Source organism: Ctenocephalides felis, unplaced genomic scaffold (assembly GCF_003426905.1).
Source record: "Ctenocephalides felis isolate EL2017-DRISC unplaced genomic scaffold, ASM342690v1 CF-g0.4_SCAFFOLD_01170, whole genome shotgun sequence".
NCBI classification, from domain to species: Eukaryota; Metazoa; Arthropoda; class Insecta; order Siphonaptera; family Pulicidae; genus Ctenocephalides; species Ctenocephalides felis.
In genome coordinates, this window is record NW_020537324.1 from 39,273,828 (window position 1) to 39,292,996 (window position 19,169).

Genomic DNA, 19,169 nt, shown 5'->3' on the forward strand with positions numbered 1-19,169 from the left:
GTGACGCCACTGACTATTACATACGTCGATAATAAAATATAGTCGCCATCTCGGAGTTACAATATGTCAACCGATTTGTTCCTTTCTAATCCAGACTACCTGTCTCTTTCCTTCCAAAACTTTGACCTATGACTTCCGACATGTGGTCAGTCTATCTTTCGCTATTCGAGTTGATTTCCAGTTCACTTCGCTTCCAGTGCATTTTCAGTTCGGGTGCTATCTAGTTCCGTAGTCCATTCGATTCCAGTGCGTTATCAGTACGCTTACAGCTTGCCTTTCTTTCTTTGGTTCAGTTTCGAGTTTCCTTCCGAGTCAGTCGAGTTTAGAAGTTTGTTGAGTTTCTTTTATGACCAAAGTGAGGTCATTTTTAGTTTGTTATTATCATTGAAGAAGAACGTTTTTAGTTTCCATATACAGTCCACGAATACCAGCCATCCGTGTGGTCTACTGATCGAATCAAGGCCCACCACATTTTGGCCTTCCGAGCCGGATCTCAATTAAGATGAGAGTTTGCATGATATATTTGCATTTAACGGATATCGAGGTAAGATTATATTTCCAAGTTTCTTATAATCCTAAAAATGCCGCCCAAGAGTGCATCTGCCAGTTCTGAAGTCGCATGTCTAATTTCCAACGAGAAATGTATTTTTCCATTATACAGAAGACGTATGACTTGAGCAGAGATGTGGAAGATGCGTCAAGCAAGAAACAATTTGTACAAACCTGATAATGTTAGATAACGTTCGAGAACAATTTATAAAACTTACCGACGATATTAATAAATTAAACTTGTTGGAAAATCCCAGTTTCGTACCGGATTATGCTGCCCTTCTATCCGTGGAACAATTATACGCGGAAATAAAATACATTGAAAAAACATTTCTGATGTAAACAATACTTCCTCTTTGACAAAAAGTGAAGATTCCCCATATAAATCTATTTCCAAATCCCGTCTACCGAACAATTGAAATACCCAAATTTGCGGGTGATTTCAAAAAATGGCCGCTATTTTACGAAACATTCAAAACCCTTATACATGAGAATCCCGAGATTGACATTATATCTAAATTTCATTATTTAATGGGCGCCTTAGAAGGCCCAGTAATGAAAATTTTCAATACTATCTTACCTACCGCCAATAATTATTTAATTTTATGGGAAGCATTGATAAACAAATACGAAAATAAACGTTATCTGGGCATTCATTATTTCAAACAGTTAATGTCTTTTAAAACTGTAAACTCATCACAGTTGCATAACTTTATCGAGAAATTTGACACTGCAGTACAAGCATTAAATCAATTAAATATTCCAGACCTGTATGATTTTTTACTAACATCAATCGCTCTATCCAAATTAGATACCAATTTACAGGAAAAATTTGAAAATTATTTTCAGGGCGAATATCCTTCCTATAAAGAATTATTACAATTCATAAATAAAGTGCAAAAAGGTCAAAGTTATATTTATGATTTGCGCGAGAAGGTTTCGAAAACCCACATTTCTCATTCGTTGATAACCAGCAATGTCAAATCGTTTCAATGTTACTTATGCAACAAAAGTCATAATATTTTCAAATGCCCGCAATTTCTAGAATTAAATATCAATGACAGATGGTCGGCAATTAAGAGACTGAATCTTTGTTCGAATTGCCTGGGTCATAAACGTAACAGTCCGTGTCATTCTAAGAAAACATGTCTGTATTGTAATACCAAACATCATACTTTGTTACATTCAAATAATTGTGTTGACAATACAAAACAAGTTCCAACAGATATTCATTCCAAAAATTCGAAGCAAAAAATTTCCGATTCCAATCCAAGTAATACTTTATGCGTTGTAAATGAATTAGATTTATCACATCATATAAATCTTATGCCGACCGCAACTGTTTATGTTTTGGCAACAGGATTAAAACTAGTCCGTTACGTGTCATTATTGATACCGCAAGCGATCGCAACTATGTGACTGAGTCATTCTGTAAATCCGCTCAACTTGAGATAACACCGATCGAGGCTCAAGTCATTTCTATAGGTAACTCTTCGCAAAAAATTACGGGCATGGCAAATTTGTTATTATGTCGAATGATTGTTCCTTTCAAATGTCTGTATGTGCCTATGTAATACATGAAATTGTCAAACCACAACCGACCATTAAAATTCCATTTGATTCCATTAATAAATTTTTATCTTTACAACTGGCGGATAATAAATTTTTCATTCCTCAAACTGTTAATGGAATCTTGGGTTGTGATGTATTTAATGCTATTATTATGTCAAATCACATAAAAACCGTCGATTCACCTATCGCATTGGATACAAAATTAGGTTATGTAATAATGGGATCTCTTCCAAACGTTGCATCGCCTGATTCCATTTCGACAAATCTATGCACGATTGAACATGATTCCTTATCTAAACAAATGAAAACATTTTTTGAGTTAGAAGATGTACCTGACATGATTGTGTCGGAAAACGATTATTGCGAACAGTTCTATACGTCCACCACAGTACGGAATTTCGATGGACGTTACGTGGTCGCATTACCATTTCGTGACAACGTTAATGTAAATTTTCAGAAATCATATGAACTCGCGCATAAGCGTTATTGTATTTTAGAACAAAAATTTCGGAAATCTTTTGAATTCCATAAACAATATTCAGAAGTAATTCAAGATTATTTACAACAAAAACACATGTCATTTTTAGGCCATGTAAATGATTCCGCAGCCAATGAAGGGCATTATATTCCACATTTTGCCGTGATTAAAGACAGCTCATCCACACCGTTACGAATTGTATTTGATGCATCAGCAAAGAATGCTGAATTTCCTTCCCTGAATGCCAACCTATTTTCCGGGCCAAAGCTACAGTCTAACATTATCACAATTCTTCTTAACTTTCGTTTTGGCGAAATTGCGTTAACGGCCGATATTAAACAGATGTACAGAAATATATTAATTCGTGATCAAGATAGACGATTTCAAAGGATACTTTGGAGATTTTCTCCGGAAGATCCCCTCGGCATTTATGAATTAAACACTGTCACGTTTGGTATTACGTCATCTCCTTTTCATGCGTTACGCACTATTAAACAACTAGCTAAAGATGAGAGCAAAAATTACCCCTTAGCCACTGATATAATGCAAAATGATATTTATATCGACGACGTGGTTACTAGTGCAGACACCGTCGAAATCGCAAAACAACTTTACGTTCAATTGTCGAGTTTGTTCCGTTTCGCGTGTTTTGAACTAGCGAAGTGGGCTTCGAATGATCGTCTAATGAATAAACAATTTGAATCACACCATAAAACACAAATTAATTTTTCACAAACCATTTCTGAATTTGATACGTCCGTTAAAGTATTAGGATTGAGATGGGATCCAATTCAAGATTGTTTTAAATTTAATATCAACCTTCTCCATCAAAATTGGACAAAACGTCATATATTATCCACCATTGCTCGTATTTGGGATCCCTTAGGTTTTATTACGCCTATTACCATCAAATTCAAAATGATCATGAAAGAACTATGGTTATTAAAATTAGATTGGGATGAGCCATTACCTTCCTCATTAGTTGCAACATGGCTTAGTATTTATAATCAACTTCCAGAATTAATTAATCTTTCCATTCCTCGATTTGTAGGTACCAAAAATTATATTCGTTGTTCTCTTTACGGTTTTGCGGATAGTTCAGAAAAGGCTTATGGGGCTGTGATTTATATCAAGCCTTGCCATGATAATAAATATTACCTTCTTATTTCAAAATCAAAAATTACTCCAATTAAAGTTCAAACTTTAGCTAGGTTAGAGTTGTGTGCGGCGCATTTATTGGCAAAATTATTATCCTTTGTCATATCTTCCAATCATCATTCTTTATGTATCGAAGAAATATATGGTTTTACGGACTCGATGATTGTGCTTCATTGGTTAACAGGACCAGCTCATAGATGGAAAACTTTTGTCGCAAATAGAGTAACGAAAGTTCATGATTTACTTCCTTCTGCCAAGTGGTATCATATTCCTTCCGAGGCAAATATTGCCGATTGCGTTTCTCGTGGTTCATTACCAAATACATTGCTTAATAATAGTAATTGGTACACAGGTCCCTCATGGCTTTACTCTCAAAGAAGTCATTGGCCCATACGTTCTACGTTAGATTCCATGCAAAATGTTCCAGAAGAAAAAGTTTCATCTTGCTTAGTGGCAAACTCCTGTAAAAATGATCTATACGATTTTACTTCCACTATATCTTCATGGGCCAGACTATGCAGAATATTTGTATTTATTTTACGTTTCTGCAAAATTATTCCATCTAGAAATGAAATATATTTTTCAGATTTCAACAAAGCCGAGTTAACTATAATCAAACTCATCCAACAAATCTATTTTTTCGAAGAAATTGATTGTTTGAAAATGAATAAGTTTCCTAAAAGGTATCGGACTCTACGACTATTTTTACATGATGGGTTCTTAAGAGTTGGTGGACGTTTAACACATGCTAACCTGAATTTTGATCATAAATTTCCCTTGCTTTTACCCAAAAAGGATCACGTAATAAATTTAATAATTGATTATTATCATGAGAAACATTTACATGCTGGTCCACATTTACTCACATTCATTCTTCGTCAAAGATACTGGATTTTATCCATTCGCAGTATTGTACGCCAACGTATTCATAAATGCAATAAGTGCTTTAGGAATAATCCTAAATCCTTTACTCCTATTATGGCTGATTTACCTTCTCCTCGTGTTATGGAGGCAAAACCTTTTCAGCACACCGGTACTGACTATGCTGGTCCCTTTCGCGTAACCATGGGAAAATTTAGGAGCGTAAAAAGTTCAAAAGCATATATTTGTTTATTTATTTGCTTTTCCACAAAAGCAATACATATTGAGCTTGCCTCCGATTTAACCACTTCGACGTTTTTAAATTGTTTTAAGCGCTTTATTTCACGAAGAGGTCCAGTCTCTTGTCTGTATTCAGATCGCGGAACAAATTTTGTTGGTGCCAAATCAGAACTGAAAGATATATTTCAACTTATTAACTCAAAATCATTTAGTGCATCATTGAACTTCACAAGCATAATATCAATTGGTCTTTCAATCCGCCAGCCGCACCCCACTTCGGGGGTTTGTGGGAGTCCAACATAAAATCTATAAAAGCGCATTTATATCGAGTAATAGGTGAACAAATTCTTACTTACGAGGAATTAAATACCGTGTTAATCCAAATTGAGGCGCTTCTCAATTCTCGACCATTATGTTGGATGAGTTCCGATCCAAGTGATCCCCAACCTCTTACGCCAGCTCATTTCCTCACTTTAACTCCCTTAAATATCCTTCAATCAAAAAACATATTACAAATAGATTTACCGACGCGAAAACAATTAATTGATAAAATAATACAATCTTACTGGAAGAGATGGCATTCTGAATATTTAAGTGATTTACAATCACGTCAAAAGTGGAACACCCCTTCTCTCCCGGCTGAAAAGGGTATGTTAGTTCTAATCAAAAATGAAAATTTGCCTCCTCTTCAATGGTCCATGGGGGTTATTGAAGACGTTTTTCCTGGAAAAGACGGAGAGGTGCGCACAGCTTTAGTAAGAACCAGGACTACGTTATTGAAACGCCCTGTGGTAAAGCTCTGCCCCCTACCTACACAGTAATTTATGGTGAAGAAATATGTTTTTTCATATTTGCAAACGATAAAAAAAAAAAAAATAGTCTAATGCTTTTATTTGTTACCTTTAAATTAATTCCTTCCTTTTACCTTTTACCATTATATGTGGTAACTTTATCAGTAACTTGCTTCTATTCAGAGGAATCGCATGACAACTCAATCACACTCAAGAGCAGAATGTTATTTGCTCAGTTGTTCTCACAACTTTTGATAATATTCAAAAATCTGTACATTCAAGAAGATCGAACGCTATGAATCATCATAATATTGCAGCTATTGTAAAAATGCCTTTAATTTGGAAATGAATACGGCCCCATATTGGACACATTCCAAATACGAACTGGTTGTTTTAAATCATGCTGGTTACTCAAAATAAACTACCACCATTATCAACAAATCCACGAAACAAGGTCAATGAAATTTTAATTCCTATTCGACATAAAGGCATCTTAGATATGACAATTGATAATTCCACCAAGACAAATTTTCATGTGTTCCGAAAACAAGCATGTATGATGCAAACCTAAAATAATTTCCAGTGGTGCTATATGCAAGTCTCATGGAAGTGATATCCATTAATAGAGAATATTAAAAATCATTTGCTATAGCAGAGAATGAAATTTGGCAGCATTATTACAGCAAGATACTGAGCAACTATAATATAGTTTAAACAAATAACAAGGTTACTGCTTTCCTGTCAAGATTACTTATCCTTAATATTGATTATGATGGGTGAACATAGAAGCATTAGATATTCCATCAAAACTTAACTTACTTCCTAGATTCAATTAAGAATCAACATGTTATTTCTTCACCATCTCTCATGTGTTTTATTCCTTGCATAGTTTGACTAATGGTTTTGATATTTCCATTTATATTTTCTAGTATTAAAAAGGTACCCTTTTTCGCCCGGGGAAGAAATGGTGACGCCACTGACTATTACATGCGTCGATAATAATAATATAGTCGCCATCTCGGAGTTACAATATGTCAACCGATTTGTTCCTTTCTAATCCAGACTACCTGTCTCTTTCCTTCCAAAACTTTGACCTATGACTTCCGACATGTGGTCAGTCTATTCTTTCTATTCGAGTTGATTTCCAGTTCACTTCGCTTCCAGTGTCTTTCTATTCGAGTTGATTTCCAGTTCACTTCGCTTCCAGTGCATTTTCAGTTCGGGTGCTATCTAGTTCCGTAGTCAATTCGATTCCAGTGCGTTATCAGTACGCTTACAGCTTGCTTTCTTTCTTTGGTTCAGTTTCGAGTTTCCTTCCGAGTCAGTCGAGTTTAGAAGTTTTGTTGAGTTTCCTTTTATTGACCAAAGTGAGGTCATTTTTTAGTTTGTTATTATCATTGAAGAAGAACGTTTTTAGTTTCCATATACAGTCCACGAATACCAGCCATCCGTGTGGTCTACTGATCGAATCAAGGCCACACCAATATATATATATATATACTAGCTGACCCGGCAAACGTTGTTTTGCTAGGTTAGGTATTTCTAAGCAACTTCTAAAAAATAAAAAAAATAATACTATATTTTAGGAGTGTAAAGATGTATAGTTTGAATGATACAGACAATGAGGTAATATAAACACAATAAACTCCAAAGTCTACTTGTATAATAATAAATTATATAATTTATAATAACGATACTCGTTTGACCATATTTTGTTAATACAATCAAACTGCAAGTTTTATACACTTTCTATAAAAATATGGTATAATTCAATCCAAGTCTTTTTTAATCTTTAGCCGCGGGTCAATGTTTAGTTGGTAATTTTTGCCCCACACAGATGTAAGTTTTTAAAGTGGTTATATAAAGAAAACTGTTGAATCTCACTCAAAATTAACATTACATTTATAAAACAATTAAATAGTTAAATTTTATATTAAGGTCTCGTGAACTAAATCACAGTGCTCACAACCCAAAAACTAACAACAAAAGGAAATACTTTCAATATGGATTTTCAAAGATTACCGTTTATCTCCTGATAGCAAAGTCATAAGAATCAAGGGTATAGCTGGTTATACATCTTTTCCCCTCTACTTTCAAATATTGTTGTTGAACAATGCTAAACTTTACTGGTTTTTGAGATATTGGTGGTGGATCTTATTAACCCCAGATCTTCATACATTACTATCCATTCTTCGATAAATTCATAGAAAATTTTTCCAGTTCATTCTTCAAAATTAATAGAAAATAACCATTAGTGAATTATATTTTACAGTGCATTATCCAATGATTGTTGAAGTTCTTCATCTTTTTCAATATCAATATGAATGATACTTGACTGTGTCTAAAATGCATGGATTTTGACATATCTTTCGAAAGGAATTCCCTCAGAACTGTCCATACATTAAATTGAATGCGAGCATTATAATCAATTTCAAAATATTTTATTCCAGAGAACTTGTAATTATGTGCATTCACATTTTTACAGATGTGTGTTCCAAAGTTATATTATCAACCGAATCTTCTTATTTGAGTAGTGGTCTGTCATATCTGGGAATAAGTTATTCGACAAAATGTCGCCTTTGATTGATTCCAAATTTAGGTTTTTAATTTAAATAATCTAAATAAAATAATAATATAATCTAGAAAATATTTTATAAATACTAATGAATATAAAATTATGCAACTAAGACTGAGCCCAATCCGTACAGCCATTTTAACGTTTTACCACGAATTGTTATATAGCTATATAAAATGGACATTTCTTCTTTATGAATTTGATTGAACATATGTACATTTTCAACATGAGTACATATTGTGATAAATTTCAATGTGCTTATTTTGATTTTCCTTTTTTGCAATCGTGTATCCAAATTAGTGGCATCTTTGTTATCACCATGACTTGTATGTAGTATGCTCGGGAAGTAATTGAGATTTTTATGAATATGATTTCTAAAATTACTATCTGTGTTATAATCCAATTTTCTTATTCATATCGCTGTCTATTATAACTTGCAATAAGTGATTAGACAGAAATGTCTATGGTGTCCCCTTCGATGAATTCCAAACTAAGGATCTCAATTTGAATAACCTAAATGCAATAATAATATAATTCATAAAATGTTTTGGTAACACATTATTCACATTAAACCAATAACTACTTGCACAGCACAGCGTTTGAAATAAAATTATTTATTTATTCTTTCATAATTAATCAATAAGAATAGTATTATTTCAAGCTGTTGATAAAAGAATACAAATAGGCAGTGAGCTAACACTTGAAAATTAAATAAAAACCTAATAAAAAATCAAAATAAGCATTCTTATTAACATTTAAAAATATATAAATAATTAACTTTTAAAATTAAAAGTATAACACATAATCTGTTCCAACTTGACAACCATCTATTTGACATGAGTAGGCGATACTCGATACATCTGTCATTTGAATAATATTGTGTGGGAAGCCATTTTGAATCAAGTGCTGTTTACCAAAAATTTTCAAATTAAAAATGTAAAGTTTCTACGCAGATTTGAAATATTATCTCACCTTTTGGACAATCTCTGGATTGGCACGAATTTTTCAAGACTAAGACTGGCCAAATCCATTCAGCCGTTTTCGAGTTTTATTCGGACATTTGAAAGACAGCTCCATTTTTATATATAAGATATATAATATATATATTAATATTAATTGTTTAATATGAACAAAACAGCACTCAGATTTTTTAGAACACAACTTTATTTTATGATTACAGACGTTTCGAGACCATGGTGTGTCTCATCTTCAGTGTAATTTCAAAAACAGTTACTTATATACTACACATTCTTTAATAATTTATTTAAATTTCATTTAATTTTTGATATACAAAAAACACCAACTATTCCTTGCAATGCTTGACACAGTACTGTGACATATGTATTAACAAAGTCTAGCGGGCATAACATAAATAAAAAACATGACTTTCTTTGAAAAATTTATTTAAAATCCATACGTTTCGGCTATAATTCTAGCCTTCATTCAGTGGTAACTAAAAATAAAATTAGAAACTAAAACAATTGAATTGGAGTGAAAAGAAAAAATAAAAAGTGTAAATAGTACTTACAATTAGTTAAGCTTAGTGTTAAATTTGAAGATTTTAATAATCCATGGTATCAGGATATGGTAAGGCACTACACTATGTATTATAAACATTAAACTTGTAATTACACAGTATTTTCACAAAATACGAATTTAAAAAATCACAAATGGATAGTGTGTTGTTCGTAGGCTGGTTTTCGATATAATGGAGAAAAGTCTTTTCAAAAAATATTTTTACCAAGATTCCACACATGTGTGGAACGAATTGCGAATCCTTTGCGCGACGTTTTTATTGTTTTGTGAGAAATTTGGATATGTTATCCAAATAAAAGAGATTTGTGTCGCACAGCGTGTTAAGTTCATTTTGTTTATTTATTGTCTTATTGTTATAAATAATTAAAAAAGATCCTTCTATAATTCTTCGTTTAAATAAATTTTGTTTGAATTGTAGTACAGTTGGGTTAGAAAAGTCCATATTGTGTTCGAAAGTATAAATATGGTCCGCAAGCATAGTTTTGTTTAATTTACTAGAAAACTTTAATAAGAAATTTAGCACTGCTTTTTTATATAAGCTGATCAATATCAGCCGTTTTTTTTTTAATTTTGTTCTTTATTTTATTTTTTTCAATGTGGAAAGTAGCAACACGTATGCAGCTTTGATATGTTTTACTCTTTTGATAGTTTTGATAGGTGGTAATTTTTTATGAATTTCATGGTTGAAATTAACAAAGGCCTATAAAAAAGTTGTCTGGATTGGGTGTGTGGCATGATTTCCGATGTATTTTCAATGAACCGCTGAATATAAATCTATAGTCAAAATTGAGACACAAAATATGGAAAAACATTTAAAAACTGGCACAATCTTCAATCTAGCATTTTTCTGAACGAATGAATTATTATCCAGCGACTTTTCTTTTGTGAACCTGTGGAATTGTTCGCACACATACGTATTTCTAAAAAAATAATTTATCATAATTTGATTTGAGTTTTTTTTTCAAAAGCGAAAATTTCTCAGGGCTGACGTGAGATTTATAAAAAAATTGCGAAGTTTACTGAAAAAATAAATTTTCTAAATCTGTATTATTTTGCATTGTAAATGGCGAAAAAACATTTACGAAAACACAGCTGTTTTGTTAGCTTTTGACCATTTGCAATCACAATTAAAATTTGTTCACATTTTCTTTTTCTGAAAATAAAATGTTAAATACAAGATACTACAAAAGATATTATTTTTTATTACCAATATGACGAAAGTACTATAATTGTTCTTTCATATCCACAAACAATTGTAGTTCAACATTTGGGTCGTATACACTCATACACTCCTTTAAGCATTGCATCACTATTGAGCTAACGTACTTTGGTATTGAAAAGCACAACGCCATATTCACACACCAAATTGTCAGGAAGTCTTTAAAACGATTATTTAACCATCGCGACTTTATAAGATTCACTTGTTTAATTGTTTTAAATTTAGAAATGCTTTGTTGCTATGTTCTCGGGCAAGTTCTCAATTTTTCTTGCAATATTGAAGTTTGTTGACCTAAATAGGGCAATAAGGTAAATGTACCGGCGTAGAATTTTATTTGTGGAAAATTTGGTGGTTGTTGTATGATATTTAATATTTAATATTTAATATTTTGATCAAAAAGCGTTTAAATTATATTCATATATCGCAAGATCTATCGGTTTTCTTTCCACAAATTGGTACTTTTCCTACGCAACGATATCTATCGAATACCGCATAACTACCAAATAATATTCTTTATTTACTGTAGTCCAGTTTGATGAAGCAAACTCGCCGTAGACTTTTTGAAAACAATTGTAATCAATCAAGAATTAATTTGATGAGTTATTTTTTATTTTTTGGTATCATGCTGCCATTTATTTAGGTCATTAATAATTTAGGTAAATATTTAGGTTTAAATGCATCAGGCTACATCATATAGCGCTTGTGCTAATGGTAAGTCAGCATACAATTTATGAGGGGTTATATTTTATGAAAATTATAGTCATTCTTAATGTTCTTATTTGATAATTGTTGTTAGTATATTTTTTGTTTGGTCGAAACTTAAATCGTTGATTTGAGATTGTTGTGTTGTATTTGAAAATCTATTGTAAATAATTAAATAATATTTTCCATTTATAAATTTAATGCCATTTATAAATTTAATGCCATTTTTGCAGGATCTTGCTCCGAATGTCCATTGGAAACCTTAGTGCGTTGCCGGTGTGGCCATATGGATATCCAAGTTAAATGTACAAGCCTGTCTACAAGCACTGAAACAAGATGTCTCAAAAAATGTACAAAGGTAGTTTATTCTGAAGAAAAATTTCTGTTGTAATCTACAAATAAAACTTTAAGATCGTTTAAGTGAATAACACAATAGTCATTTATGGACAAAAGAGCAAGGAAACGACATAAATTATAAGATTTTAATTATCATGCAGAAGAATTACTAGATTGCAGATTTTGTCGTTTTTTATTTGTTTCCTATTTTTTGCAGATTTTCAACTTCTCGTAGGACAAGTTATAATAGTAATTGCAAAAAAATCGCAAATGAAAATTTTCATGTATCTTTACGTTTCAAAAGTTTCTGAATATTTTGGCATACATTAGAAAAAATGGAATTATGTGTGTGTGAGTGTTTTTTTATAGAGGTGCGAAAAAATCTTCATAAGACACCGCCATCGTTGATACGACGGACGGCAGTGTGGATATTTTTACCCACTAAAAAAACCCTCCTCTTCCTTCTCTAGTGCAATAAACGGAGAGGAAAAAAGGGTATAACATCTGAATTTTTTTACTGTCTTCCGAATTGCATGAAATTTTAGAATTAGGTTCTTCTTACCCTCAAGTTCAAAAGTGAAAACAATTCGGGTTGCGCCATCACCCCCCGGGGGGGTTGCGAACCGTTAATAAATAAGTGGACATTGAGCCGTTTTATCGCTAGAAAACGTTTTAATAATAAAAGATATAATTAAAAAATATTTTTTAATACATTTACCTTGCAGTAAAATCATTTTCAACCCCGTGAAAACACTAAAACCCTTCAAACAACCTCTTAATTGAAAAAAAAACGGTATGATGTAATAAGAATTACGTATAAAGTAAATAATATTTTATGTTTTCTATCTTGATTATCAAATTTTTAACCCTTTTTAGACCCTTAAAAACAACCCTTTAATGAAAAATTGTTTGAAAAAATTATTTTGAAATTGATAGAAAATTAATAAATTCAAAATGATATGGATATTATTTGAATTTATCGAAAATCATTACCATATGCATAATTTGTTCAACTCTTAAAACTACCCTTAAATAAAAACAGTTAATATAATCAATTACAAATTGAAAAATTATTCAATTAAATCATAGTATTATAATTTCAAACTAAAACAACATTTACTACTCAATGTCGGAGTTGCTGTTATCATCACTATCTTCTTCTGGCTGTATTGGAGGGCTATTTTGGCCGTTACCACCGCTACATGTTCCACAAGCTGTATTGCTGAACAGACCAACTTTTCGGCATCCGCATGAGGCTCCGCAACCTTTTCTGCAGTTACAAAAAAACATTTTTAGTAATTCTTGTGGTGCTGGTGCATCTAAAGTTTTGATTGGATTGAATAATCCTTCATTCATTACCCACTCCCAATCAGTTGGGTGAATGTTTTTGTTGCCAAGCCATATCTGTGTTTGAAGGTAAACTCTTCTACTATGCTCATTTATTTTACTGTTGAACCAAAGAAGCTAATTTAACGGCAGTGTTGTTTGTGGCAGCTTTCATAAAACTTTCATAGGGCATCTTTTTGAGATACTGCGATAAGTTGTCTAATCGACTTAACTTTTTTGGTTGTATGTTTTTAGTTAGTCCATACAAACAAACCATGCAATATTTACCAGCTTCTAATACATCTTGGACTTCAGATGTACAATTCATAAATATCTGCGCTTGCATTCTTAAATCTTGTCTTCGTTCTATGAATTTTTTTTGCCTTTATTAAATGCAGCCGAAGTAGTGATAGAATGTGCAAAAAACAATCAGTTTAGCACAATTTGGGTAGTTTATTCCTAGGCTTCTTGATGAGTATATGACTGTTTTCACATTTTGCTTCCCTAATTTTAAAAATAAAATTTCTTCATCATCATCAAAGCGGGCAGTTAAAATCACCGAAATATCGACATCTCTGAGATATACACTAAAGCAATTAATTCATATTATTTCAAAATTTTTATAAATACACTTAAGCATATATATTTATATATATATATATATATATATATATATATATTATAAAGTCAATAGTTTTGGGCACCATTGCTCGAAATATGGACACAATTCGACAAAAATGATATTAGTTTTCGGGTCATAACTCCTTCAATTTCAACCCCATTACAATTTGTAATAAACCATTTGAAAGGTTAATAAAAGGGGTACAACTTTTTTCATCATAATTTTTTTTGTAACTTCTCTCATTTTGAAACGGCGAACGGTTAAAGGGCTCGAGATAGACTCTGATTGCGCGGCCGCGCACCCTTTAAACAATCATTTCTCTGTCAATTTTTGTGTGAACAAAAAACAATAATAAGCCAGAAAGATCCCTTTGATTTTCATCTATATGCTTCTATACGTATCTTCTATTCTTTTTGAGGTATAATGAAAATAAGTTCTATTAAAAAAAACGGAAAAAAAAGTTTTTATAAAATCGTGAGTTTTCTGAAAATAGTTACTATTAAAATAGTGAATCTTCTAGAATTCGTCAAGAGGTCTATAATGAAGTGAATTCTAGGTGGAATGTGAATTACTTTAATTCTGGTGGAAACGGCGCTCATTAAACCACATGATTTAGAAGAAAAAACCATCGTATATGCTTCTTATTTGCATGATAGCTCACTCATTTTATATGCAAAAAACTTGTAGCAGCACTCATTTTAAAGCTTATGTTGAGCACTGTAAAACCCAGTTTCACCGAAATGCATAAAATGTAAAACTTCGCCACTAGATGGCTTTAAATACAACAATTAAATCTTGAACGAACTAAAAAACGACTTTGCTCTTTCAAATCTTGCTTAATATTTTTCCTAGAACACTTTATGTAATACCGATTTATTAAAAATTTTATTGACATTATTTTGTTCATTGACATGATTTTCTCTTTATAATAATCTGTTCGAAAACATTTAATATTTCTCGAACATTTCGTTACGGTAGGAAAAGTTTCAGCAATTTGCCTTGAAGCACGATGCCGTACGCCCCACTAGTTTTTTATGCTTCTTATTTGCATGATAGCTCACTCATTTTACATGCAAAAAACTTGTAGCAGCACTCATTTTAAAGCTTATGTTGAGCACTATAAAACCCAGTTTCACCGAAATGCGTAAAATGTAAAACTTTGCCACTAGATGGCTTTAAATACAACAATTAAATCTTGAACAAAATAAAAAACGACTTTGCTCTTTCAAATCTTGCTTAATATTTTTCCTAGAACACTTTATGTAATACCGATTTATTAAAAATTTTATTGACATTATTTTGTTCATTGACATGATTTTCGTTAGAATATATATTTTAGGAGATATTTGCAAAAAAAACGAAGAAAAACGCCAAAAATATATGCATTTTTAGTGGCCAGTAACTTAAAAAGTATTAGTTTTTTTGAAAAACTATAAAAGACATTTTTTTCTTATAATTAGTTCTTCTATCGATTTCCGACGTTATTTTGAAAAATGTAATTACACAATTGAGAAGGGGTGTCATACCCCCGGGGGTGATGGCGCAACCCGAATTGTTTTCACTTTTGAACTTGAGGGTAAGATGAAACTAATTCTAAAGTTTCATTCAATTCGGAGCACAGTAAAAAAATTCAGACCCTAAACGCTCCGTTTACTGCACTACTCCCCTGCGGATGGTACGGGAGGACTGGATTAGAACCGCGTTAGCATTACATCAATCCAGTCCGTGCTGCGCCTTGCGTCGCCTGCTTTCGACTACTGGTCCCTTTCTCCGGTTTTATCCTTCAAAAGATGCTGTGCGTAAGCTGCTACAGCTGACCAGTTTTCTTCTTGTTTCATCATGTAGGTCACAAGACTTGAGGGGGTGAGCCTGGTGCCTATAATGTGTTCGGCATTGTTACGATAGTCCTTTCACCGAGCACATTCAAAGAACGTGTGCTCAGCGTCGTCGATTTTATCTGCACAGTATTTGTGTGTGTGTGTGCGTTTATGTATGTGTGTGCGTGCGTGTGCGTGCGTGTGTGTGCGTGTGTGTGCGGATACCAATTTTTGTCGACGATTTCGGGAACACCGATCGACCGATTTAGATAATTCAAAAAACATTCGGTTCGTACTGATAAGGAGACGTGCTGATTGGTTTTTGGCGAAGGCAGGTCTAGCCGTTCCGAAGATATGGGGCAAAAAGAGCCAAAAACGGTAACTCAGTTTTTAGGAGAACGGAGCGTCCGATTTTAAAAATTAAAAAAAAAAGATGAATAACTGATTAAATTTTTGGGAAGGCCGGTCTAGCGGTTATGGACTCTCAATAAAAATTAGTTAAAAAAATGCCATTCGGCGGCCAAAAATATTCATTGGACATATGTACATCAAATTATCAGATATTTCATAGAGATTTTAATAATATGCATACATTTTGTGTAATTTTTTTGGGTTCCGTGCCAAGATTTTTAATTTTAAATTTCACGTATATGGTTCAAATAAATGTCCTTGACATTTCCGAGAGCGTGGAATAACTGATTTGAATAATTTAAAAAAAAAAATTTGATTTGTATTGATAAGGAAACATGCTGATTAGTTTTTGGCATATGCAGGTCAAGCCCTTTCGAAGATACGGGGCAAAAAGAACCAAAAATTGTAATTCAGTTTTTGAGAGAACGGAGCGTCCAATTTGAATAATTCATAAAACATTTTATTTGTATTGATTAAACGAAAAACTGTTAAAATTTTTGGAAAGGCAGGTCTAACGGTTATGGACTCGTAAGTTATTGTAATCGTCCAAAAATCGAAATTTGAAAATTTTTGCATTTCTCGACGTTTTGAAGGTTTCTGAACATTTTAGCATACTTCAGAAAAACTGGACGTGTGTGTGTGTGTGTTTTGTGTGTCCACATTTTTTCGTTCACGTTTTCGGGCGCACGGATTTGAATTGTTGATTTGAATTGCGCACCGATTTGAATTGTTAAAAAAACATTCGATTCCTATTGATAAGGAGATGTGCTGATTAGTTTTTGGCAAATGCAGGCCAAGCCGTTTCGAAGATATAGAGCTAAATGCGCAAAAAATGGCAGTTTTTGAGAGAACTAAGCGTCCGATTTGAATGATTCAAAGAACTTTCTGCTTGTTTTAACAAAATAATTGATTTCGAGAAAAAAAATTTTGAAAAAAATTTCAAATTTTTTTTTTCAATTTTCTTTTTTCAAAAAAAAATGTTTTGTGTATCTAACATAATTTAGATTTCATTCTTAATTCTGACTAAAGTTCTAAAATACTTTAAACAAATAATTTCATCTTTGCAATTCAGTTTGTATAATTTTTATTAATATTTAACGATATTACAGAATTTATAATAATCTGTTCGAAAACATTTAATATTCCTCTAACATTTCGTTACGGTAGGGAAAGTTTCAGCAATTTGCCTTGAAGCACGATACCGTATGCCCCACTAGTTTTTTTTTAATGTAATTTGACGGTAAAAATGTTCACTAGACATATGCACATCAAATTATCAGAGATTTTAATAATGTGTACACATTTTGTGTCATTTTTTTTGGGCTCCGCACCAAGATTTTTAATTTTGAAGTTTATGTATATGGTTCAAACAAATGTACTCGACATTTTCGACAGTATGGAAAAATCGATTTGTATTATTGAACAAACATTCGGTACTCGATCGCGAGGTATTTTTGCACAAAGCACATTCTGCCGTTTCGCAGGTATGGAGCGCAAAGGGTGTAAAAATGGTCATGTAGTTTTCGAGAGAACGGATCATCCGATTAGATTAATTTAAAAAACCTTTTGCTTGTGTAGACGGTGTGCAAAAAATGGTTACACAAAAAATTTCGTTGTTTTGAAATTAAAAAAAAAAAAAATCAAAATTTTCTAAACAAATATAAATTTTCAGAAAACTCAATTCGTTGAAATTTTTCATTTTGAAAAAAATATCTAAATTTCGAAAAACTTGAAAAACATCAAAATTAAAAAAAAAACGATTTCTTACAAAAATTTGAGAATGTTTCGAAATTTTCAAAAAAAAACGGACATTTTCAAAAATTTCCAAATTCTCAAAAAATTTAAAAAAATCGATTTTTTTTTAAATTTTAAAATTATCAAAAAATCAAATTTAAAAAAAAATTAAAGAAATTTCTTGTAAGCATACACATAAGTTGTTTGTAGAATATGCTCGTCGCCCAATAAGCACATATAAATTTACAGTATGTATTTATAATAAATAATCTATTTGAAATTATTTAAAACGATTATTGATTATTTTCATTCCTCTAATTTTTAATTACGATACGGGAAGTTCCAGCAATTTGCCTTAATTGATCTTAAATGATCATGCAGTTTATGAGAGAATGGCTTATTCAATTATTATTAGACAAGCATATCAAATTATCAGATATTTTATAGAGAATATGATAATAAATACAAATTTAATTTTCATTGCATTGGGGTTGTGACCAATAATTATAGTGTTTGAAGTTTACTAAATGAAATTCGTTGAATAATTAAAATTAAAAAAAACATTTGGTTTGTACTGACGATGAGATATAAAAAGTGATCGTGCAGTTTATGGGAGGACGGCTTATCCAATCAAAATGATTCAAAAAACAGCTTACTTGTATTGATCGTGTAATGAAACGATTAGTTTTTGGGGAAGGTTTCAGAGATACTGAAGAAACAAATCCAAAAACTGGCATTTAAAATTATGTGAAGCTTTCTTATAAACATTAAACAAGCGATATAATATTTGTATTTTGTTCAAGAATATGATGGTAAAAGTCTCTTTTGAAGCCAACATTTGAAGTTGGTTTTAAAGAGAATGCTGACAAGTACATGGTAAAATAAAGTTGATTACAAATTAGTAGATACCCCCAGTGGCGTATCTAGCTTTGACTACTAGAGCTGATTAGTATGTATGTATGTGTGCTTTTGTATACCAAAGGAAATACGGACTCAACAATGTTAATACCGACTAAAACCTCCCATTTTCTTAAGCCTTGTAACCCCCAAAAGCTTGTTTTCTCGTATATAAGATCTCATACATTTTTCATTCATACTTTTCATCTCAATTCTAACGTAGCGTTATGAGAACTTTTGTAACACACGTACCACTGGCGTTCTAGGCTTTTTCTGATGATAGAATTGATTCTATTAGTATCCATACTGGTTGTCTGCCAGAAGTGGATCAACAATTGCTTCAAT

At 32.0% G+C, this 19,169-nt stretch overlaps 1 protein-coding gene across 1 annotated transcript in view; it reads left to right on the plus strand.

Annotated features, from left to right (window-relative positions):
* Window positions 1-19,169, plus strand: part of LOC113367214 (protein shuttle craft-like) — a 127,719-nt gene that overhangs the window by 47,344 nt on the left and 61,206 nt on the right. The window contains exon 5 of the mRNA XM_026608843.1: window positions 11,915-12,039. Coding sequence (XP_026464628.1) covers window positions 11,915-12,039 — 125 coding nt within the window. The remainder of the gene's footprint in view (window positions 1-11,914; window positions 12,040-19,169) is intronic.